The 25,314-nt window shown below is 43.1% G+C and overlaps 2 protein-coding genes and 1 long non-coding RNA gene across 6 annotated transcripts in view; 2 read left to right on the forward strand and 1 right to left on the reverse strand.

Moving 5' to 3' along the window:
- The window catches only part of LOC135396646 (GRIP and coiled-coil domain-containing protein 1-like), a 29,883-nt gene extending 24,191 nt beyond the window's left edge, over positions 1-5,692 (forward strand). For all 3 annotated transcript variants that reach the window (XM_064627730.1, XM_064627729.1, XM_064627732.1), the window contains one exon: positions 5,055-5,692. In XM_064627730.1, the coding sequence (XP_064483800.1) occupies positions 5,055-5,262 (208 nt within the window). In that variant the 3' untranslated portion in view covers positions 5,263-5,692. The remainder of the gene's footprint in view (positions 1-5,054) is intronic.
- LOC135396647 (protein arginine methyltransferase NDUFAF7, mitochondrial-like) lies at positions 5,474-22,304 on the reverse strand. 2 transcript variants are annotated; one of them, XM_064627733.1, is made up of 10 exons: positions 21,967-22,303; positions 20,706-20,863; positions 20,551-20,631; positions 20,054-20,164; positions 19,755-19,931; positions 17,451-17,702; positions 15,880-16,026; positions 12,400-12,505; positions 11,349-11,416; positions 5,474-7,092 (listed from the first exon to the last, which is right to left on the reverse strand). In XM_064627733.1, the coding sequence occupies exons 1-10, from the start codon at positions 22,064-22,066 to the stop codon at positions 6,919-6,921; spliced, it is 1,374 nt and encodes a 457-aa protein (XP_064483803.1). In that variant the 5' UTR covers positions 22,067-22,303; the 3' UTR covers positions 5,474-6,918. The 2 variants fall into 2 exon arrangements, with proteins under 2 accessions (XP_064483803.1, XP_064483804.1); XM_064627734.1 differs by lacking the exon at positions 5,474-7,092 and adding an exon at positions 8,990-11,287 and having other exon boundaries at positions 21,967-22,304.
- A 381-nt stretch (positions 22,305-22,685) lies between these two features.
- Positions 22,686-24,846, forward strand: LOC135396652 (uncharacterized). The gene is made up of 3 exons (XR_010423485.1): positions 22,686-22,870; positions 23,447-23,507; positions 23,892-24,846. It is a non-coding gene; the product is annotated as an uncharacterized LOC135396652 (long non-coding RNA).
- Positions 24,847-25,314: the final 468 nt, after the last annotated feature.

Consider the following 25,314-nt stretch of genomic DNA (forward strand, 5'->3'; position numbering starts at 1 on the left):
TCGAATTCGGAATTGAATCAAATGTCTCCGAATACAGATTAGAATGGTCCCGAATCTGTATGCGTAAGCCTGAAAATGTCACAAGACAACGGATGAAACACAGTGAGTGCTGCTTTGTGTTTGAATGTGCATATCATGCATCCATCTGCAACACATTGCTAGGTCTTAGCAAGGTGATCTCCTCTCACTTTGGGAAGCCTTGCTTAAACTACAATGAGGTAGAGCCGCATTACGTTTCCTTCACCCTATGAGAGGAGAATATTCAACCATTAAAGCTAACCTCAGTGTTTGATATTTGGTGTCCATGTAGGAGTAGGACTGTGCGAATAGTAAAAATATGAATCGAATGTTAATGTTGCAAATATTTGACTGAGAGTCACATTGAATAAGTACAACATAATGGTTTCAAGCAACCCCGTTTACTGCAGTGTGATCCTTGAACCACGAGCATTACACTCTGTCACCACTTAATTAAACTCATTTAAACTCTGTGTTAAGTACGGTACTCCATCGCGTGCAGCACCTTTGCCTTCTCCAACTGGCAGTCTGGATGTTTACATGCTGTGGAATGCGCACACAGCGCCGTGTGTGCACACACGGCATTGGACTATCCCGACACTGATTCCTTATTCAGGTGCAGCATTTAAATCTCCCAATCAGAGGAGAGGAGGCAACCTAGGCAAGCACAGCACGAGCCCACGCACAACAATGGTGAAACAAAACTAACTTTGCACTAAACAGCACTAGTTGTGAGGCAAGATAGACCAAGGGAAAGGGGTGAAGAAAGTTGATAAGCGTCGGAGATGGACCTGGCTATCTGCCAAACTCAAAAGAAGATTCAGGAATACAGCATTTGGATAACATACAGACAGTTTACTAGCACTCTGGTATGATACATACAATGATTAAATGACTGAAGAGATATACCTAGCAATTTGGGTGATGAAGGGCCGAATGAGCTAAAGCAGGGATCCAACATCCATATGACTAACGACGTATGATGATGAACGTCGTACGATGAAAGAACGCACAACAGCACATGGCGCTTGCTTATAAGCATGTAGCGGCGCCACTGCTGGCTCATGACAATGACGGTGAGGCCGAATTGAACAGATTGGATCTCACACGCCCACCTCTAACAAAAAATGAAATGTCCTCATTTCGTTACTACAGTGAGGAAAAATGGAATGTTACAGTAGCGGTAATGCAGAAGTTTAACAGTTTAAAATCGAAGCTGTTCTGAAACAGGATAAGAAAACAAAAGAGAACATGATTCATGCCAGGGCCCTTGGCAGAACCATGCAGCATCCTTTGTCCCGAAATACAGAACAACCTAGATTTAAGGACGTTTAATAATCCACCCTCAAAGGAACAAGTTGAATGTCCTGATTCTAAACACATTGTGAATTTGTTAACATTGAAGTACATTAAAATTTGTTCATAGTACATGACATAGCACAGCATAGCATGAATAGCATTGTGACATGCAGTACATACACAGTACATGTAGTGCAGCCAGCGATAGCACACGTGCATGCAACGTGCGTGACGCCATTGCGTTGTTCTGTATCGTGAAAATTTTAATGCGCCTATATGTAGAGGTCTGCGTGGGTATGTAATGCTTGACCTGCACCCGCAGACACAATCTCTCAATCCGCACGCGTACGAGTTTTGGTGAAGCTACTTGCACTACAGGGGCGTGCAGCTGAGTTGCACAAGGTAGAGTACTGCGGTGCAAAGAAGAAAAGCACGGAAGCATTTGTGGACGTTTGATCACACTTTACAGTTAGCACATCAAATGCATGATACATAATTGTTGAAAGAACGGCCATCAAATCATCATAAAACGCACTGGAAGTCTGTCTTTTGCATCTTTATTTCGCAAAAAAGCATGAACGTGGGCACCCGCATAACCTGCAGCAGCAACGCGGGTGCACCCATACATTACCCATGATCTGCATCAAGTCACATTTTCTCCCCGCAAATACGAGATTAGTGCGGGTATCCACGCGGATCCGCGGGTACACCCACAACCCTGTACGTTCTATATGGATTTCTCACGTAAAACTTGAGCCCCATTGCATATGTTTCGTCAGTGGAAGTTTGTTACCAAGAGCGGATCCAGATAACACGCATTCTGCCAAACTGGCGAGAAGGCGTGGAGAAATCATTTGTGGACGTGCTTGATGATTTTGCATGACGCTGACATCACAAGCACGGAATGCACCACTACAGTGCGTTCCCATCGGGAAAACGCTGCATGGGATCTAGTGCATAGGTCTCGTGCATTTGAAATCGTGAAATCTTGAATATTCCATTTATTCGAAAGACACGAATATAGAATCATCGAATTGAATCGAATACGAATACTGAAAATATTTGGTTTGTATTCAAAATGGCGAATATTTGCACAGCCCTATTATAGGAGTAATATACAATGAAATCCGAAGCACGTACTGATGAACTATAAATCCTATATAATAATAGGAGTGAGCATTTGCTCATTGTACATCTCAGATAATGGTAGTATTTAGGGTGCTCTATAAATAGAGCATTGTCTATTAGGGCAGAACCTGTTTTTACCCCCCATATTGTATCATCGTCACTTTAGACTGAACCTGAATAACCTCAGAAACAAACTTGCCAGAGTGCAAATTCAGCATCCAATATGGGTACCTGAGAATGCTAAGCAGTGCACACTCAGCATGGCCGCTTGGCACCTCATCCTCATATGAAATGAAGGTGGAGCACTTTTCCAAAATTTTCCACCCTATATTTCCCGATTATGCCCTGTTTTCCAGCTCCTGAAATGAAACTCAATTTTCAAAATCAAAACCTGAAATCACAATGATGTATATCTACAAATTGTCGGCACGCCTTTCATTTTCCAGTAATGTGTCAGGCAATGGTTAGGATCAGGTGGCACAGGCGGAATAGTGTTTAAATATTTTAGTGTCCGCAAGATGCAAAGGTATCGTACTAGTGTGTACCTGTGTGCAAGAAGACAATTGATCATATTTGCCTCTATGACTGTTAGTCCATTTGGGTATCACTGAGCTAAGATGCATGCTTGCTTCAAATTTTCTTGTAGACAAGTAGTCACATACGGCTTCTAAAATATGTTCTCATGTTTTTCACGAGTTACTTTGTGCTATGAATAGTACTTTCTTTCCCTCAAGGTCGATCACCCATCTATCCATCATCATGGTTATCATATCATGGTTATCATCATGGTTATCATCATGGTTATCATCATGGTTATCATCATGGTTATCATCATGCACATAATGGTTTATCATAGTTGCCCACCATAACCTAATGAGGTAGACTCATTTATATCTCAGGGTGTCTACCAACCTAGGAGACCTAGAAAATCTGGAATTGTCAGGGAATTTTGATGTAACTGGAAAAGTCAGGGGATTGTCAGGGAATTTGGCCTAAAAGCAGCTGAAGTCGGGAAATCGTTAACGAGCGCCGTCACGATGCACAGCGAATTGCAAGTGCCGACCAGTGGTTGAGTGGCCATGCCGCAACAATGTTGCCGCAAGTACCAATTTGCCAATGCGACATGCTTAGAGGCAGAAAAGTAGGGCAGCCTCACTAATACTCAATAAATTGTCAGTGTTATGAGAGATCTGCAACATAGCAGCAGGCACCAAGTTCCCTTTTGTTTTGGTTGTTCGAACTCACCTGAAATAGTCAGTGAAAATCTGGAAAAGTCGGGGAATTCGAAGGCTGCAATTTGGTAGACACCTTGTAACTCTCTTTGTGAGTAATATAATGTTGACAATTCTCATCATCATGCCCATTTTTCTGAGAGGCACATAAACATATACGATAACAATGAAGAATAAGAACTACTTAGGATATCATAAGCTTTTTGATATAAATGAAAAGGCTTGTCCCAACGTCCCCTGTTCACAGAGCAGATGGTCACCTTTTGTAGAAAGCAGGGAAGGGTATCGGTAGTGGCGACGGAAACAGAAACGGTATATTACCGAAATTGGAGATAGTAACAATAACGGAAACGCATACCACTGTCCTCCATTACCGGAAACAGAAACGGAAACGAAAATTATCGTCCGGTATTGAATTCCGGTAATGGCTATTACAGTTGTGCAATGACATTTCAGTGACATTTCGTTTTATTTTTATATTTTGATGACTTTATTCCCTGTAATGCTCTACATACTACTCGGCAGCATGGAAACAAAGCGCAATATTGGATACCGAGGGTGCATCACCCGCCGACCTACTCGTGACATTACCTATCTACATGACATCAAGACATGAGACTTACACAACATAGACTCCAGGCACTCTACTCCACCATAGCACAGGGATGACAGCATATGACTTTTTATTGTTATTTTTTACTTTCTTCATTTCAAAAATTGCACCGTTCCAGGACAACATGTCTTAACACTACACTAAACAGCACAATAAGCACTAAACAGGTATGCCAGGCACACTTGTTTTTGCTTCAGCACTGTGCTACAGTGCAGATGATGGAAGTTTTCCTAAACTTATTTGCACCAAAACGCACAGAATGCTTGCAAACTGGCAAAATATATTCGCTGCACTCTTTCATACATATGCTCCGTTCAGTGATGTCTTGCTTACAGTAGCCAGATTTCGTTTTGAGAACCATGTGCCATCACAGAGCGGTCACAATACATGGCGTCTCTTTCTTTTTTTTCTTTTTTGCAGTGTCAAGAAGTGAGGTAAATTTGAAACGTCACTCATTTCCAGTGTCTTGAATGTAGCTTTACGATACGTGGGAATTTTTGTGATGTAGCCAAGTGATGCAGTGAAGGAACGAGAGTCATACAGATTATGCTGTTTGAATAGCATTCTCTCTTGGTAAACACACTCACTAGAGCTGAACGAATGGAACTGGGTATTGAGCTACATTCTTTCATGGAGCATGACAAACTGGGAAAATTGTGCCCTTTTAACGTCAATTCTACTGTATACTGGCACCTACTTCAACAACTTATTTGGGATATATCTGTCCTGCATGTAATGGCAACATTTCTTTTTATTGCTCGAAGGTTGCGTCTGAGACAGTTGGAGGACTCACAACACCTTGGGAAAGGAGGCAGTGTGAACCTGCAATACCTTAAGAATGTTGTGCTGCAGTACCTGCTGTGTGCAGATTCTTCATCCCGAAGGCACATGCTGAATGCTATTGCTGCGGGTCTTCACTTCACCTCCGCTGAAATGGACCTTGTGCTACAAGCCGCTGCCGCATGGTGGTGAGACAGCAGCTAGTGCTGATGGGACATTGTCATTCCAGCACGGGTGTGTTTATTTAAGACGAGTATATTCCGCGGGAACAATTTAGGGACCAAGTGCTTGCAAAACTGTATACTGGTAAAATGCTACAAGTCTTTTAATGTAACGTGCAGCAAGGAATGGTTGGGGTGTTACTACAGATGCATTAGTTATCTTGTAATCATTGACCACTGTGTCTTGTAAATATTTATTTATTTTGTGATCTGAGTACAAGGAATGTTGTATACAGAATTCGATGGTTGTATAACCATAAACGCTCCATTTTGCCAGCTGTAAGCACCAACATAAAGAAACAATACAGGGCAGTTGTTGAAGTAGATATATTCAATTGTCTCAGCTACTACTGTAATATATACTTGTTTGGCCATTCCAACAATAAACAGTTTTTTTTTTTTTTGCTTGTATGCTGCCACAACTTGATTCTTGGTGCACAAGGGTATAGTGAAGGTGGCTACACACCATGACAGTCTGCTACCATGCTTGTGAACACTATGCCTGAAATTAGGAGGTTTGGCACAGCTGCTGTTTAGTTCCTAAAACACATCAAACAGCACCATTTATGCTCTAGTCAGAAAGTAGCCACCATCGAAGAATGTTTCCTTGTTCAGCACCAGTGTGTGTTGCTTCTGCCTTGCGCAGCTGTGCCTAGGGATATGTCTTCAGCGGGAATCCCTACATTTGTGTGCCATTTTTGTGTTTATATAATCAAAACCAATGGTCAACAGGAGGTTCTTATAATCAGTCATTAACCCCCAAATCCGTCTCAACTTGACTTGCAGCTGCCTGTGAAGAGTGTCAGTGCACTTCAGAAACACTCCTCGGCTTGAAGCGTTCTTATGCAGGGAGCTCGACTTGACACGTGTACTGAAAATATCGACTCGGCGCTCGGGCAACCTTGAACCAGTCTTGGGTAGCACTCCAGTATGGCAGCTTCTTGAAGCCACATGACACACAGAATCTTGCCTTGTCTTGGCTTTAGATAAGCTGATGCATCATCTATTTGTTTAAAGGGCTTGGCACGAGCCTTGGTGCCAGGCGACAGGTGTAACAGGTGTCCTGATGCTAAGAAATATCGTGTTTTCGTACTGCAAGGCAAATTTAAGTGCAAAATTGTATGGAAGTCTCGCTCCCAGATACAGTTAAAGTGAGCACGCTGCAACTTGATGAAGTAAGCCAGCGGGAGGGTTCAGGAAACACGCAAATTGCCTTGAGCGAAGACAGGTATTGGCACAGACTTGCACAAGTCGAGATGCGTGGTCAAGTCACGTCACATCTGTGAATTCAGGGGTAAGCCCCTCAATTACAAGGACACAGGATATGAATAAGAACATGCTTCTTGCACCGCCCCCCCCCCCTCCCCCCCCAAATTACCACCAAGTCACAGCTTATAAAGAAACATATATGCTATACTACAAATACAGTATTGATAAACTATTTCATGCTTTTGAGCCACATTCATAGGTGGTTAAAGAGCATGAGGAGTTACAATTCTACGTACATAAAGGCTTTCTTAAACAATTTTTTGTTATGACTAGGACTACGCTTCCATGCACCTTGTCTCTCTTGTACAATATCATCTCTCCCAACTTGTTGCACAGTGATTGTAGTATCCTCGTTACATTAGGCTGGGGCAAAGAATCCTGCCGGTGGATGCATTTCCAGTTCCTTCTTCATGTCCAGGGGAAATATTCCAAGGAATTTGTACCGCTCGCCCATCTTCTCTGGGTTCGTCAACACATCATAGCTTGATGCCAACTCTTGCTTGTATTCTGGAGCGCAATTTTGAAGCAGTTTCTGGGAATGGAATACAATGTTTGTATGTTCAGTATCAATGGGATTTTTTTTCCCTTCTTTTTTTCTTTTTTTTGCCACCTACACACAAGTGAAACAAAAACCACTTGGCCAGATTTTTTTTTTCAGGTTCGGCTACAATACTGTCAAGCCAGCCACCTGAAATGCACCTGCAGGTTGACACAATGCCAGACACAATGCAGGCAATTTTTTTTTAACCAGACTGTTGTAGTGCATATAGAAATCACATCCAGAACTTTTTAGAAATGAACAGTTACACATCCTTGTCTGTTCAATGAGATCTATAACCCTCCATTTCACAATTTTCATGAACAAGAAAGAAAGCAACCTGGTAGAACATGATGTATTCCTACAATGAAATTGCACTTTTTGATTTAAAGGGATTATCGCATCCGTCCCAGTCGATTCCGAAACTATGGTGCCGTTTAACTTCGCGTTCATCACCGAATATCCAAAGCAAATTGGTAGCATTGTTCCTATGCAATTTGATGTAACACACGGCAAGAGCAGACGACGCATATCAAGAGTATTCCGGAAATCGCTCTCTGGAAACATCACCCGGACAAGACCAATCAGGGAGCAGCTGGAGGAACCTGGTAGCCTTGGCAACCCACCGAGAGCTGGGCAGGCGAGTGGGAAAACGAGGAGACGGCGTCTGTGTGTGTCATGGAGAGTCTGTGATCGACTTGTGGAATGTTGTTTCTTGTTAACGTTGGACGTGTTCCATGCAACATGGTCACTTCAGAACTCACATTGGTAAGCGAAAGGCGGCGTATTTACCGAGGACTTTTCATTTAGTATATTGTAGAGCTGTGAGAATAGCAAAATTTCCATTGCGAATAGTTTACAAATATTCCACTTACACTGCGAATCGAATCCCCATAATTTCTTCGGATGACGGATCGAATTCGAATAACCAGAAATTCGTTCCAAGAAAAACCAATTCGTTCGAATACCTCATGGTGAAATATATTTGTGGTGTCGTGCTCATTAGATGATGTTCTGCTCCAAACATGTGAGCCTTTTCAGCTAGCTTAACATATCGTGAGAGAAGGGTCCCTCCGTGTTGTGTGTGGTAGACTGCATTAGTGGGATGAACTGCATTGAAAGTCGGTCAACACATTCCATGCAGCCTGCTTTGTGTGCATCTCCTAATTTCTATTTCTATGTTTACATCGTGAATTTCCTGTACTTTTTTTTAGAAGCTGCACATATTTCCATCTGTTACTGAACATAGCTCTCAAAGTTGGGGGTACATTTAGTGAATCCTGCAATGCCCAGAGTATAGTGCTGACCATGAGCTCACAAAATTTGTAGACTGTAGCGACAGAATATTGTAAACAGTGTAAAGCAGGCTTGACTTAACGCTCGAGAGTAATGAGGTGAAGTCGACCTGCAGAATGGAGCCGCACACCAAAAGAATGGCAGTACCGTGATGTGGGCTTCACCTAACCCTTGGATGTAATGAGGCGAAGCCCACTTGCAGAATGGCGACGACCAGTGATGGGCAAAGTACCTCAATATTATACTTAAAGTAAAGTACCAAGTACCTGTGGTCATTAGTACTTCAAGTACAGTACAAAGTACCCAATTCCAAATGTACTTCAACTACATTTGGATTCAAGTACAAGTTGGATAAATGCATCATGCATGCAATGTACACTGCACACCAGTGTATTGAACAAGAAGAAATTATTTCTCCATGTGTCACACAAACCCTTGAACACACGTACGTGTTGAGCTCTGGTGTCAGAATGGTGAGCTACGTTAGCCCGTAAAAGCGGATTATAGGTCAATCCCGCGTATAAATTGACCCCCCCCACACCTGAAGAGCCAAAGATATAAAGCGAGGCAAAAAGGCTGTGATTTGAAACGCAAGAATATTCAAAACTACTTTAATCAACATCATGGGATACAAAAAATTTGTATCACTTTGCATTTCACTGTTTAGTATCTGTGTCTTGGTTGTGTCTTGGTTTTTTGGCAAAACCTTAGCGAGCCTTCTTAACAAATCCTCTAAAGCCATAAAGTCCTAGGTTGTTAAGTGCTAACCGGTGAATATGAACTTAATCAGTTGACATAATTTGCAGGTACATGTAGAGAGGTAATCCGTCAGCTGTGCTGTGATTATGTATTATGCTGATCCAAGATCACCCGCCCTAGTGTGGTGTTCCGGTACTAATTTTCTGCTATAACAGGCTAGGAAATTTCACGGGGAAAAAGTAAAAGCCAACGGAGATTATATATTTCTGGGCATTCCATGCTGCTTTTTGAAATACAACATGTTTGAAAAAAAGGATATGAAGAAAGTAAAAAAGGATGAAGCACAACGTAAGCCATCATTTTTATAGGACTGTGATCTGCAGCAATATAATCCATGTGTCTTTCACAGTGTTCATCATGTAATGCAGTCACATATTGTGATATCAAATGATTATTAATTGCCAATGAATTAAACAATATAAAAAAAGCATATAACCCCGCATTAGGAGAATTGAAATGACCAAGTCATTGTGCTGCAGGTCGCAGTGTCATAATGTGGGCGTGTCTTTGCATTCCATTCGTTTTACATAATCAAAAGCGTCAATACCTTTTCAACATTTCAAGCCTCTCAACAATAAATTTGCTTCTGCAAATACAGTTGAACCTCTCAATAACGAACGTCCATTTAACGAAATCCTCCGTTTAACGAAAAATTTCCGTTGCACGAGCGCGTCCCCATAGACGCCAATGTATTTTTGAGCTCGATTTAGCGAAATACGTTCGTTTGGTCACCTCTATTTAACGAAGTCCCCGGGCTCTCCTGCGCGTGTCTTTACCCCTTAACCACAAAGAAAAGGAGGAGAAACTTTCCTTCTCCGTTGGTTTTACGTGAGTTTTCGTTGGTTACTTCGGTTGTCACGTGCTGGGGGCGCGAACGTGCCGACGTGTGCTTCGCCTCAGCCGGTAATCGGTGCGCCGATGCTGTGCGCCGCGACGGTGCGTCGTGCCGGCGCGAGGCTCTCTTCGCACCCATTTTCGGACAAGAAAACACGCATTGCTGACATTTTTTGCTCACGCCTCGCGAAGTCTTATCTGCTTGTGTTGATGACGACGACAGTACGTTGTGGTTTTGTGCCTTTTCATTACTTTTTTTTTGTTCGCGCCGCTAATGCTGACGGTGGTAAAATGGGCATGATGCCGCTGCCGTTCAAGGTTCCATCGGCGCAGGCGTCAACGCGACATGTACCCATTTCTCGTTCTTTTCGGCGGCGTACTATTGTTCTTTCCGGACGTCATGAGTGAAAGTGAACCAAAGAAACTTCGATACGCGAGCGTAGGAGAAAGCAGTCGAGGTTCATCCGGAGTTACGAAGGTAATGAACGCTCAGAGCGACACTGTGCACAAATTACGTGTTACCTAGCATTATGTAATGAATAAAGCTTGATATTTTGTGCCCTTCTTACCTTAGTACCTGTTTCATGACAAATGACGTTTTGCGGAACGCGCGGCGCTGGTAGTGCGGCGGCCATCTTCGTTTAACTTGGCGTGTTCCATTTAACGAATATCTCGATTTAACGAAACAAAGAGTCAGCATTTACAAATTCGTTATATAGAGGTTCAACTGTATGCTCTTTAACAGCACAAAAACCCTTTTTGGTTAAAGGGTCAGACTGGGACTCTTGGTACTGCATCCCACTAAAAGCGCTAAAATGACGTTTTCTTGCCGTCATTTTAGCGCTTTTATCAAGGTGCATTTTTGATACTCTTTTGTGATTTTTTGTCTGGAGTCCAAGTTTGGGTACTGGAGTACTTGATGGGAAAGTACTCGGGAAAAAAAGTACCTTAAATACAGTACAAAGTACACGATTTAAAATGTACTTAAAGTAAAGTACAGGTACACAGAAATGTACTTAAAGTACTACTTGAGTACTTGGTACTTCAAGTAACGAACGCTAAGCAGAGGACCTCGGAGAAAATCACTTGCGCCACGCTCCCATTCGTGTGCCTGGCTTAACGTCATCAGTGTTAGCTGCAGAGGGAGTTCAAATCCTTAAAACTAGTTTATTTAATATGTAAGCTGTTTCTGGGAGAGAAACTTGGCCAAGTTGACTGTGAAGCGGCGTACATATGTACATACATTGCCGTATGCAATAGTCCCTTAAACTGTCCAGTTCCAATGCCTTGGTTTAGTGTCCTAGTAATATTACAGTAATTTGATTTATCAATATGCCCATTCACACTGCCAAAAAATTTACCTGGTATCTGATGTCAATGCCCATACTCTTGAGAAACTGTTCTTGAGTTACTGGCCCATAGGTCAACGCTGCATGTAGCAATATGAAAACCAATATGAATTCATAGTGCACCCAACTAACACACAAGAAAGCACCGCCTGGGTAAAACAAGAATTTGTGGTTGGTGGTACCTTATGCGTATTGTCCAATGTTCATCTGTGGCATCTATGTACCAGTAAATTGTCATATGTCTTTACCATAATAGAACTTTCTAATTTGTTTCTGCACCAACTGCTAAGACCACTCTGTTCAAGTTCATCTCGTGCAAGTGAAGAGCAAAAATATAAATGGTGCTGCATAATAATGTTTTAGTGTAGTGTATTCAACGGCACCATTACGTTTTAGCGCAGCCTAGCTCTTGTCACAGCTGATGCTAAAGCTTTCTATGTACCAGCTGCCAAATCAAGACACATTAGGGATGAAAGATGAAAGTCCCTGAAAAGGTTAGCCAGCTGTAGGACTCGAACCCACATCTTCTGGATTGCCGGTCCAGGGCTCTACCAATTGAGCTAAGCTAACACGCCTTCTCAGTGACTTCCAGGGGGCGTCATCTGAAGGGACAAACCAGCCACTCTCTCTCACTCATCCTCCTTTCACTCTTACATTTTTGCTCACTCATACACACATTCATACGACGGGATCGACGCAGGCGGCAACTGTTGAACAAGAAAGAACTGATGTTCTGAGGCTGGAACAACATAGAAAGGACAAATACATACAAAGCCTCAATTTGCCTAAGAAATTAACGATGAAAGATGAAAGTCACTGAAAAGATTAGCCAGCTGTAGGACTCGAACCCACATCTTCTGGATTGCCGGTTCAGGGCTCTACCATCAGTGTACGTATTTGTCCCTTCTATGTTGTTCCAGCCTCAGAACATCCGTTCTTTCATGTACACATTAGGGGTTGCTACAATTTCCATTATGAATAATAAAATCCTGGTTAGTTCAGTGTAAACCCTGAAACTTTTAACCATGTTGCCTCCGTATAGTATAAACATTATATTTTTCACCTTTTCCGCTCAAGATCTTCTTGAGGTAGCTGAAGTCTACATCTGCTGTCAAATCGGCTGTTCCTGGTTCTGAAAGCGCTGGATGAAGGTCGTGGTTCTTGAATGCCTTTAAAAAGAACAAAAAATATTGTTATCTTATGAGTAGGCTAAACTCTTCTAAGCCCAGTAAAACTGGCTTAATAGCTAACTTAATAATTAACTACGTAGAAATTTAAAGAAAATACGGTGTGTGCATCATTGTGGTGACCTCACACATGCAGGGTGCACAGAGAGGAACTCCATTTAAAGAAGCTGCAAATACACAGAATGCAAGATCTACTTTGAGGTCTTCTGGTGACGGTACTCTGGTAAAAGCTCTCTCGAGGCTATTTATACATACGACCCTGTGTTTTCGAGTTTTATGTTTTTTGAAAATCGGAGGGTAAAAATCGAGTTTTACTTCAGGAGCTGTAAAACAGGGTGAAATCGGGTGGAAAAGTAGGTTTTCTGGTAGAAAATTTATTTATTTATTTATTTATTTATTCATTTATTTATTCATTCATAATGTGGGTCCTAGCAGGTGTGGACATTCTTATTAAGCCACGAACAAAAACCATTACAATCTTGAATGAGGACAGCTTCCTCAGGCAGCCTGTTCAAATCACCCGCTGTGCGTTGCAAAAATGAAAACTTGTGAGCGTCAATTTTTGAAGGCTGTCCTTCTAGAGACGTCGCATGATTCAGTCTCCTGGATCCTGTAACTCACAGAGTTAAAAAGTTTACAATGTCGCATTCAAGTTTGTGATGAGGAAGCAAATACAAAAATTTTAGCCTTGACCTTCCACGATGCACAGCGAGGGTCTCAAGCCCACACTTATACAACAAATCATTAATAGAAATAGTCCTTCTGTAATCAGAAGAGATAAAGCGAACATAAATAAACAAATGAGCGCTTCTCACATTTGAGACTGACACAAGATACAGAACAGCTGTGCTGAATGTCCAATGCTTTGTGTTCTCCAGTGCCCGTACTGGTGGCTGAATTGGCACTTTGCAAGGTTCATTTACAGGGTTTTTATTTATTTTGTATTTTTAATTTTTTTTATTTTACCCTAAGTGGTGATGATGCAAATCGGCGGGTAAAAACGTGTTCTACCGGGTTTTACCCTATAACACAGGGCCCTATTTATACACAACACTTTTTCTTCAAAACAAGCCATTTCCATGACACTCAAATCATTACCTGAGTCGCACTTTCGCTTTTTGAATATTAAAGGGGTTGAAACACTTCAATAAATGTGGATAAATGCAGCATGCATGCAATGTACACTGCACACCAGTGTATTGAACAAGAAGAAATTATTTTTCCATGTGTCACACAAACCCTTGAACACACATATGTGTTGAACTCTGGTGTCAGAATGGTGAGCTACGTTAGCCCGTAAAAGCGGATTATAGGTCAATCCCGCGTATAAGTTGACCCCCCACACACCTGAAGAGCCAAAGATATAAAGCGAGGCAAAAAGGCTGTGATTTGAAACGCAAGAATTTAGTCACTTTAGTCCATAAAACGAAACCTAAATGATCGTCTTGCCTCCACTTTGACTCAACGTCCGATTCATGGGGTGACTCTGGTTCTTCGTTTGAGTCGGATGACGCATGTTCACCACCACTTGCCCAAAGCATGTCATCCTCAGTTCCGTCTAAGGCGTTACTTATGCTGCACTTCTTGAAGCTCTTTGCAACTATGTCCTTAGGAAGTGCCCTCCATGCTGCTGCGACCCACTCACACGCAGTCGAGAGGGTCGACCACTTGGCGTCTTCGGGTTGTCCTTCTGTAGCCACTCGTTATAGAGTTCGCACACACGATCCTTGAAAGGTTTATTCAGCACGACATTGAGCGGCTGAAGCACTGATGTCATGCCTCCTGGTATCACAACAGGGTCACTTTTTGACTCCCTCAGTGGGTCTTTGACACAGTCCGTGAGAAGGAGTGTCCGTGTCCCCCAAAGAAATCCTACAAGCATACTGTGTCGCTGCAGCAGAGCACCTGGCTGCCTGTTCCAGACAACACGATTCCACTCACATATCCCTTATTGTGAAGACGCACAACCGCATCACAGGGAAAAGCGTCTCCCGCTTGAAAATGACAAATGGAGGCAGCTTTCGACCGTCTGCTGTACATGCGAGCATCACAGTGAACCGTGAGTGTTCGTGCCCAGTCGACAGCACTTCTTTGACTCCTTTGTCTGTCACAGTAGAGCGACATGGCATGTCGAATTACACCGGCATTTCGTTTGTGTTGCTGATTTGGCCCAGCAAGTAGCCATGTGTCCTCCGGAGCTGAATCATGTACCACTGGAAGTTCATAAGTTTGTCCTCGTACTCCTCGGGAAGCTTCCGGCAAACAGACGCCCAGCGCTGGAGACTCATGCCCTTCTGCTTCATGAACCACCGCATCCACACCACGCTGCCCTTCAATTGCATCCTGTCAAGGCCGGCAGCACGGGCGAGCTGCATAGCTTTTATCCGTATCGCTTCACTGGTGACTGGAAGTGAGCTCTGCTGTAGACCATGCACACACACGGCAAGATCCTCTTTGATCTGTGGGTGCAAAGGCCCATTGCCACAGAACGCCTTCTGATTCGAGTGAGTTGCCTAGTGCAGCTTTCTGTCCTTGCCAGTAGCGTACACATTTTTCCGATACACCAAACCAACGTTGGGCGCCTATGTTGCCATGTTCCTTGGCTCAAGCAATCACTTGCAACTTGAAGTACATAGTAAACTGACGTTGCATAACTGCACAATAAGCGAGGAGAAACCGAAGAGATTACCACAGAACCACGTGGGCTGTGTCGCCGTCGCTGCGTAATGCACTCCCTCCCACTTTTCTGATTGCCCGCTCGCACTAACCACGTGGTACCACGACTGCCAGACTGCAGCCCTCATTGTCGCCCACTGACCGCTTTATAAGACGAGGGCAGTTTTCCGTGCCTGATTTAATTAAAACAAAAACAAAAAACTCAACCTATAGTCCAGTTTTTACGGTAGCTAGTGGCTACGGCCACTCCTATTGGTCCTCGAAAGCATGTGATGCAAATAACTGCATTTCACACTTGTCTGACGTAACTTGGGACAAACTGTCGCACACCTCCTATTGGCTCTGATGGCCAGCGAGGGAGTGAGAACACTGCTTCACTTTTCGGGTAGGAAAGGTTAACACGTTATTGCGGATGTGACGTGATGTGATGCACTGCGATGCGATGCAGCTGGGCAACCCGCTGCACGGCTATGTACAGGCCGGTTAAAAAAAGTGCTAGGTGGTGAATTGCCGGCGCTAGGAAAGCACCATGAGAACATGTGCGATTGCCATATTTTGACCAATAAATCGCAATTTTCTCAGAACCTGGCAAAGGAACCTGCCAGGAAATGACCACGCAAATTCGCCATTAGTTATTGCTAGGTATGTGCATATTTTACAGACGTTGCCAACACACGTACCCTGAAAGTGTCCGATTTCGTTCCATCGTGTCCATAGTCAACTATGAGTCCTGTTCCTCCGTTCTCGTGCATACGACTTGCTATCTCTTGCACGATCACTCCGGCCTCGGGACATACTTCCACATGGTCACGCTTCTCTGTGTCAACCTGTGAGGATTAAGGTTCCATTTTCAGAGCCCAGCACCAACAAAACACCCTCGTATTTAACCGTGTATTCACATGAGCGACACCCTCACGGAAGGTTCTAGTGGAAGAAAAAAGCAAAAACACTGCAGAGAGCTGAAGTTCATCCCGTGCCATGTTGAGCATTCACACGGTGGCAGAATATCGGGAATGGCGTACTGCGCACTTAGCAGACGACACTCAGCAGACAACACTGTCAGCGCCTTTTCCTGTTGTCTGCTACGGAATATCTTGTGGCTGTGTCGCAGGATATTCCTCACGGTTAGCAGTGTACATGAAGACACGACATTATATCAGAAAACTATATGACGTTGTTCGCATCTTCCGCTGTTGTATCCTGGGTAATGTCGTTCATGTGAATACATGGTATATCATGCAGAAAGTATGTACTGGAGGATCTTCTCGTGAATTCAAGTTTACGCTCATCAGCTAGTTACCACAAAGGGAGCTACAGAGTAGCCTTCAATACTCTTTGTTCAAAGCTTCAGAACTACAGTTTGTTTTCTGCATCCTTTATATATGCTCTACTTTAACAGACCGTTGATTTAGTGGCACAACTCTCCTCTTTACTAGTTGGTATAAAATTATGAAGTTCTGCCACAGGAATGCACGCTAACAACACAAGGGATGGGTATGCCATCATAAAAGAGCAGAGTGATTGACAGCTATCACAAGTTTTCACACAAGGAAAACAATTGTAGTGAATACTACAGCACGTGTGTGATGCCCCTGACCAGTATGCGCGTAAGAATCCCTTGCCAGGCTTCTGAGGGCTCCATCAGAGGGTGAGCAAGGTATATATCTTGCAGTAATGTTGCTCGACAGGCGGCTTTGTCAACACAGTAATTATGCTGCATTGGTGGGTGCAGTCTCTGACTCTGGGCTTCGGACGCTCTGTGTACAGCTCATTTTTCACAGTCTCTTAAAAATGAATTGCACTGCGAAAAAGCCACAGGGTAATTAAAAGTACAGGGAGTACGCAGATAAAGTTCAGATAACAAGATAAAGCAGATAACCCGCATTTGCACACATAACAAGTGTCTTGCTTAGTGAAAGTGCAGCTTGCGTGGCTATTATTTTGTTAAGCAGAATTCGGCAACCACAACATTTTTTGTGGGTTTTGATCGCATAAATACGTCGTCGTGCGTCATCGGAAGTTTGTCCGGTGCACATGCAATGTGTTACGTGCATAAACGCGGGTCTGCTTTGTCTGCACACACCCAGTATTTTGTACCCCCAATAACCTGCTCCATGATAATATTAAACCGGCCCTTGAGAAATTCTAAATGCAGATTCCCTGCTCTTTTCGCTGCCCTAAATTTTGTGAGAGACGTTTATCAACCTACATGCTTGAAAAGTTGCCACGGATAATGAGAGGAAACTCCTACCAAGTCTGTGAAGAAGCTTGCAGGTGTTGGTCCCCTTGAAAGAACATAACGCAAATGATGGGGACCAGGACCATCGTCCAAGTCAATGAAGAGCTCGCGCCATCCTTCTTTGGTACGCTGGAACTTGTGTACTGGTAATGCATCGAGGAATTCATGGGCTATGAAGCAAGAAAAGCCCCGTGGAACGTCATGCAAGTGTCTGTACCAGGCCACTGGCACTCCATGCTTTGTAATGCTCTGTTTGTAGGTCACCTGAGATGGAACATAGGTCATGAGCACTCTTCTGGTTTATAGGTAGGGAGTGACTTTTTCGGGTTAAATGCCTTTCTCAGATTTGGGGGGTAAAAATCGGGCGCTATTTTTAAATCTGTAATTCGGGGAGAAATCGGGCGATAATTGTGCCTTCGGGTGTTATCGGGCGTTTTTGTTTCTCCTTCTTGTCTAAGTCCTTTCCTAATCTCTCTATTTTGTTCTTTTGTTGTTGTTTTTCCTGAGATCGTGACCCTCCAGCGGTAATCCCCGAAGGCATAGACAGTGTTGACACACATGGGTGTATTGCTGGGAACGTAAGTGACCCACTCTTACACGTGTTACACGTGGCGACCTTTGTTCGTCTTCAGTGGAGACGTCACTTGAGGATGTAGAGCTGTGGGAATAGCAAAATTTCCATTGCGAACACTTTTCACTTACACTGCAAATCAAATCCGAATAATCTCTTCAGATGGCGAATCGAATTCGAATAATTTTGAATAGCTCATGGCAAAATATTTTGTGGTGTTGTGCTCATTAGATGATGTTCTGCTCCAAACATGTGAGCCTTTTCACCCAGCACAACATATCGTGAGAGAAGGGTCCCTCTATGTTGCGTATGGTGAACTGCATTGGTGGGATGAACTGCACTCAGAGTTACTCAACATGTTCTATACAGCCTACTTTGTGTGCATCTCCTCATTTCTATGTTTACATTGCGAATTTCCTGTACTTTTTTCCGAAACTGCACATCGTATTTCCATCTGTTACTGAACATAACTCTGAAAGTTGGGAGTACATTTACCGGAACCTGCAATGCCCAGAGTAGAGTGTTGACCATGAGCTCACAAAATTTGTAGACTTTAGTGACAGAATATTGTACACAGTGTAAAGCGGCCTTCACGTAACGCTCGAGTGTAATGTAGTGAAGCCGACTTGCAGAATGGAGTCGCACACCAAAAAACAATGGCGTTAATGTGAAGTGGGCTTCACCTAACTCTTGGATGTAATGAGGCGAAGCCCACTTGCAGAATGGCGATAGCGATAGCTCACTTCAGTACTATTCGAAAAATATTATAAATTTCCGAATACTGAAAATTGGTTGCGAATAGCATTCGAATAGCATCAGATATTCATTTCATATTCGAAATTTCGAATATTCGCACAGCTCTATAATAGTGACTGGAATTCAGGGAGAAATCGGGTTTAACCCGAATTGGTCGGATGTCAGTTCGAGGGGAAATAACCGTGCAGAATCGGGTTTAACCCGTAAATGTACCTCCTTATTTATAGGTAGGGCCTGACTTTTCCGTGTTATATTTTTCAGCAATATCGGGGGGCAAATATCGGGTTATATTTTGCTTCAATAATTTGGGTGCAATATGGTCGAACTGAACCTGATTCAACCAGTTCTGATTGAATTGGATTTCATCAGGTGTAAATCTTCAGTTTACTCTGCATAATACACAACACACCAGTAGACACAGAGTATCAATATTTAGTCAATGCATCTAAGAGGCAGCAGGGACTCTGTTTTGACAGCTGGGTGTTAGTTGTAATGACTTCAGAATTCAGGAGTTCAGGTCCAGCAGTTTTCGAGGGAATATCAGTTAAACCCTGTTTTTGCTGATTTGAATTGGGGTGAGAGAGGGAGGGGGGGGGTTAATGTCGGATGTAGTCGGGTATAACCTTAAAAAGTCAGGCCTCTTTATAAGGTTTATTCACACGTTGTCATCCACATGAGCGCGCCACTCCCGCTAGCCTGTATGTCTGTCCCAGCCTTCACCCACATTGCACTCAGCGTACATTTGGAGTTTCAAAGTTAGTGTGTGAATATTATTTGTACCGTGTTTCCATGTTTTCAACGTTAATAGTCCTCTAAATAGCGTAACGACAGCAAACGAAAACCGGAACCAAACTTTGAGGGACCTACATCGTGGCGGCGATTTCACCTTTTCGAAGCTAGTGCCCTCTGGAGGAGCAACGTCAGTGAATAAACTGTATTTATTAATTTTTAAATAATTAAACTGATAGTTGGAAGGGTCAAGCATTTACCTCTTCACTTTCGCTTTTGATGGGTATCCTCAGGTGGACCGGTCTTTCATCCAGCACATCTTTCACGACACTTACTGTACCGCAAAGTTTTAATTCTTGGATTTGGCTCAGGTGTGGACTGATCTCGACAAGGTGCAAGGACACAACCTCCATGGCATCGCTGTACTTTGAAAACACCTACTAGAAAATGCACCTCATATAATGCGATATTATGTCACAGTTGCATATCTTCAGCTGTGGACTATTAAATTTTACAGCAGAGATTCATAGAGCGCTGTGTGTAAGGAATGCATCCGCACCCTAAGCATGTCGTCTGCAAGTGTGCCACGCCCTGGACCAAGTTCAACGATATAAAGTGGTTTGGGCTTTCCGGCTTTCATCCATTCGTTGAGGAACCAAACCGCAATTAGCTGCAACAGGAAAGATTCACTGAGATAAAGAATATAGTATGTAACTGTGATGTACAGGGTTTCAGATGATAAACTTTCCAGATGTAGCTGTGTACATTTCACTGGACCAATTTTGCCGATGCCCGGTCAATATTGGGCGAAGGTGTTGTCCTGCTTGGATAGTGGTGCAGAAACAGCCTTGTAGGGAAAGGATCAAGAACTACAACAAAGCTCTATTGCAGAAGAGCTGCAATGTCGCTGAACAACTAACAGCACGCGCATGCCAGACATATGCACCCCTTCTTGCTGTTTCTTACAAGCCTATCTTGGAAGAAATAGTTTATCTTCAGATACCCTGTACAAGTAATGCTACATCATTTTTTTGTAGACACATAAATTTTTCAAACCTCTCCAAACATCTGAGAAATCTCCGGCGATGTAGTGAAGTCACCTGCACTGCCAAAAACATCCCTGTGCATGTAGTAACCCTTCGGGAACAGAACAGTTTTATGAGGCTCTGGCAACCAACATCATGAGTCTGAAATTCACACTGTAAACTTACCGACATTGGATTTGTGAGGACTTCCTTCATGTACTCTGCCACTGTAATTGGACCTGATGCAAGAATTCGTGTTCGCAACTGTTGCAGTAGCTTGGTCTCTGAGGACTTTGCTTGAGGTTCCAAAACCAGAGAACGCTTGCCGGGATACTTGGGTGCCTCTGCATGTGTTTCATAACTATTCTTTCATGGTGCTTCGTTGTGTGCAGAGGCGGAGAGTTTTCATTTTCCCAGGGGGGGCAAGGGCGCACCGCGAAGTAAGTACTCTGGCGCGGAGGGGGGGGGGATATGTTTATTAAGAAAAAAAAAGAAAGGAAAAGAAAGCCAGATGGATGTCGGCTTGTTATTCCAACAAAAAAGTGAAAGGGGGAAGAAAAAGGCAAAGAAATATAAAAAAAAGGAAAAAAGAAAAATGAAGAACCCAAAACTAAAGTTGAAGAATCACACACTCTAGCGGGATCCTATGACGTATGCAGACCTGGTATAGAAATAAGAGGAAGGAAGGAAGAACAGAAAAAACAAAAGAAAAGAAAAAAAAACAGAAAGAACGTAAACAGTGAACATGTGCACAACTGAAGGCATTACGCCTTTGAAAACTGAGTGCAAAAGGAACAAAATGCATTGAATCCTCGGTGTTTGACCGGAAATGCGCGCAATATATGGTCAATGAAATGGAGCAGCGGGAGTTGAACCCGCTCCCAACGGATATGCGTTCCGAAGATCCTACCGTTACACCTCACTAGCAGCTGCTGGTACCTTTTCGACTGCTTCATTTCATTGATCTGATTGCTTTGGGCGAAATTCAGGCTATGTGTTGTGTCATCCTCTGTGTTTCTTCGCCTCACCTTCTACTGTGATAATGAGTACGGTGGGCGGATAGATATTTTACAAATTGCACGATGCATTTTTGGGGTTGGTGCCTCTTCGCTCTTTTGACCCGGGCGCGCCGAGCCCCAAAGGCTGGTGTCAGTCTCTTTGCGGGACCTCCCGGGGGAGGCGGCGCCCCCCCTAGTTCACGTTCCGGGGGGGCAAGGGCCCCCGCGCCCCCCCCCCCCCCCCCGCAGTCGGCGCCTATGGTTGTGTGTTTCATTATATACATAGTTATGTAAAAACAAGGAGGAGGGCAAGTCATGTGGGTAGGGTTGTCGTGCAGTGCAATAACATCACTACGTTTCGATCGAATGTAATGTGCGGTTACAAGCGTTCATCGCGCCAGAGGAAAAACGTTCACATAGCAGAATGCATGAGACCTTGCAGAACGCACCTTGCATGACAGCCGAAGCTTTACTGTGGAACCGTCTTTTCATATCTTGCTTTGATCCTTGCAAAGCGTTACCGACCGCACGTAAAATCCACGACCTCATGTTTGCAGAGGATGGTAAGTTGTTTACTTTAGATAGCCTCCTTTTAATCGTTTGGCGTTGTTCAAGTCAATATTCGTTAAAACGAGCTGCCCTAATCCATAAGAGCTTTTTAGGGTCGTAATTTACCACATGTACCTCGCGAAATCACCCAGTAAGAAGACAGGTTGATTATGTTACAAAACACATTTCATGTACGCACATCCAAACATTACAAAATTCGACGTTGCCGCGACGACCGCTATGCCGTCGTGTCGCTGTATTCAAGCTCATTCTGGCTTATTACTAGCGCATTATTTATTTCCATTATCTGCTGCATTACCGTGACCGTATATATACAGAAGTCGACACAATTTTTTCTCCTATTTTGTAGGAATTCTATTCCTAGAAATCATAAAGATGTGCCCGGATCAGGCCCGGATGTGCCCCAAGTTGCCGACGCAAATGGCGGTCGTTAATGTCGATTGGTCAGATTACTGTCAGGTGAACGGCTAATACGTCACTTCGCCCACACTTCCATGCTTGCTACCGTGGCTCAGAAGCCGCCGGAACTGTGCATCCTAACAACAGCACGACAACATTTTCCCCCGAATGCGTGTAGCTGAAGTACGAGTGAGCCAGAAATCCCACATTGGACCACTGATCTCGATTGTAAAAGGCTGGATGGCGGATAGGGAGCGCGAGCGTGAAGAAACCGGCCGCCATCTTACCGTACCCACAACAGTCGCCGCAGCGATCATGGCAACTTCTTGCAATTACGGTCGTACCAACCGTACTGGCAAGGTTACAGGGCCTAAATTTATACAGGTGAGTCACTCTTTATCGAGGAATAAATAGGCGTCCATTCTGTATATTTAGTTGACCATTATGAAGTGTTTTTTTGCCCAAAATGTGCACTGGATGCAGGTTGCTTGATCGCTCTTCCGACGTTCAATCGAGCACACTTGCATTATACCCGGCGGCAAATACAGTTTGAGTGCATAATATGCTTGAAAGAACACGTTACACTACACAGGTAGTGTTGTCATCAATATATGTGCGAGCACTCGAGCGCTTTTTTGCATGCATTGCTAGCATGGTACACTGTGTTGTCTGCGGAAGCAAGTGGCCAAGTGCCACATTCATTTCTTTGAATTACCTTCACGCACAAGTTCGGTATTACGTCATAATGAGACCACGATTGTCACCTTTTTTCATGTATTGGTATCGTTTTGTGCCTTGGTTTGATTTGTGACAAAGAATCCTACGTAACGGTGGTGTGGCGCGACTTGAATAACGCCTTTGTGTCTGAGCTGTATCGTCAGCTTGTTACGATAGTAATAATTTGTAGCGTGTCGTGCTATTTGTAGCAGTTTTTAAGGCAAAAGTGGTCTCTCAATACAGGTTTTGTCATGAGGGCTACCCAGTGAATTATCTGTGCAGTGTGATACGGCTGGGTGTACAGGTAAGTATCACGTTCCTCATCCACTGGTTTCTACTTTACAGGAAGGAACAACCTCAGTGCACGCACTGTGGTTAGCCTCTCTCAGTTCTGCATATTTTCTTACATGTTCACATCAGAAACACATCTTAGACTTTAGGCTCCTTCACCCAGCAATAAAATAATTAGAGATTGTACTTCTTCTTAGAATAGTTTTTAATCTTTTTAATTTTTAGAAGATACAGGGATTGTAAACCATGTTTTAAACTGATGTTTTAACATTTGTCCAATGCATTTATTAAACAACATATTCATTTTTAACTGGTTGCACCCAAACCAATGTTCTGATGTATTATTTCTTTTGTTGTCGATGCACCATAAAAATTGGAATAATCATCATCAATGCAGGTTACTTCACAGCTGCCTCAACATACTCAAGAAATGGGTGCAGAACCTGCGTAATGCCCACAAATTTTGACTACCACAGCACCTCCATAAAGTAAAGGCATGTGTGTCACATGGGATTTTTAAAGGCATTCACAGTATACAATACCTTGTATGAACTGTTGTTGATCTAAGCAGCCTCTACAGTACACTCTCAGAAATTAAAACTTGTCAGGGAACTGTGATAATTGTTCCAGTTAATAGGCATGCATATGTACGCTATAAGAAGAAAATTATTTATTGAGAATGCACTACTGTTGATCACACTCGTGCAGCTGTAGGTTTACCTTCGGCCTCTTGGAACTCTTTTTTTTAGTTGCCTTAGCTGCAGGAGGAGTGTCATCGAGCATGTCAACTACTTGCAGGAATATTGACGTATTTAAAATTATGACACAGTTTGAAGGGTTTCAATTCAGGAAATTTGCAGTGGCAGGGCCTGCCAGAGTGAAACCTACTGAATATTTTATGGTGTCGAAGTGGCAGTTCCTCCAGGATAGGAATATCTTAGATGGGAGCAAAAAGCTTGAAATTAACAAAGTGTTGTTTGCATTAAGCAATTTGTAATACACTGAACACATAGGCAGCAAAACAAAAATTTAAAATTCAGCATGTATGAAAATTGGGTGCAACAAATTTGCATAGTGTACGTGTACATTGTCATTCCTGAGATATATATTGTCATTGCAGGGAGGTCACAAAACAATAAATGTATTGTTTTGTCACTTCCCTGCACATTCATTGTATCTTGAAATGCGTATATGCCAGAATAAATGTTGAACTTGGAAAATGTATATTCTCTTCATTCATAGAGCATAACATCACTTATCTTCTTTACAAAAGCATATCGTGTTACATCTTTGTCACGCAGAACGCACAACCAAGAAAGCCATCTTCCATTAAACATCACGTTTCAGACATGATTCAGTTGGTATCACTTCATAGACAGGGTACACCAGGGCTCGAGTTTCAAGCTCCAAATCGTCATGTTGCAGTTTGGAAACCGTACATGTGTAGTGCAAGAGAGCCCTCGCACATTAAAATGTAAGATGGGAGTCACCGTTACTGAAAAGTAACTCCTATGAGAGAGTCTGACGCTGCAGAAAAGTGTGCAAACTGCGGAAAGTGTCATAGAAGATCTTCAGAAATCGTGCCTGGTTTCACGGCAGTGCTACCACACTCCCTTTTAGATGACGATGATAATGATTGATCACATTCATTTATCACATATTATATTCTTATATATTATTGTTATATTATCACGTATTCGATCACATTAAATTTAAAATTTAGCATATATGAGAAAATATCAGGATGGAAGTTGCTATTCATTGCTCATTCCAACCTAAAATTGAGTGCTACAAATTTAGAGAGCGTACCTGATCATTGT

This window comes from Ornithodoros turicata, chromosome 6 (genome assembly GCF_037126465.1).
Source record: "Ornithodoros turicata isolate Travis chromosome 6, ASM3712646v1, whole genome shotgun sequence".
NCBI classification, from domain to species: domain Eukaryota; kingdom Metazoa; phylum Arthropoda; class Arachnida; order Ixodida; family Argasidae; genus Ornithodoros; species Ornithodoros turicata.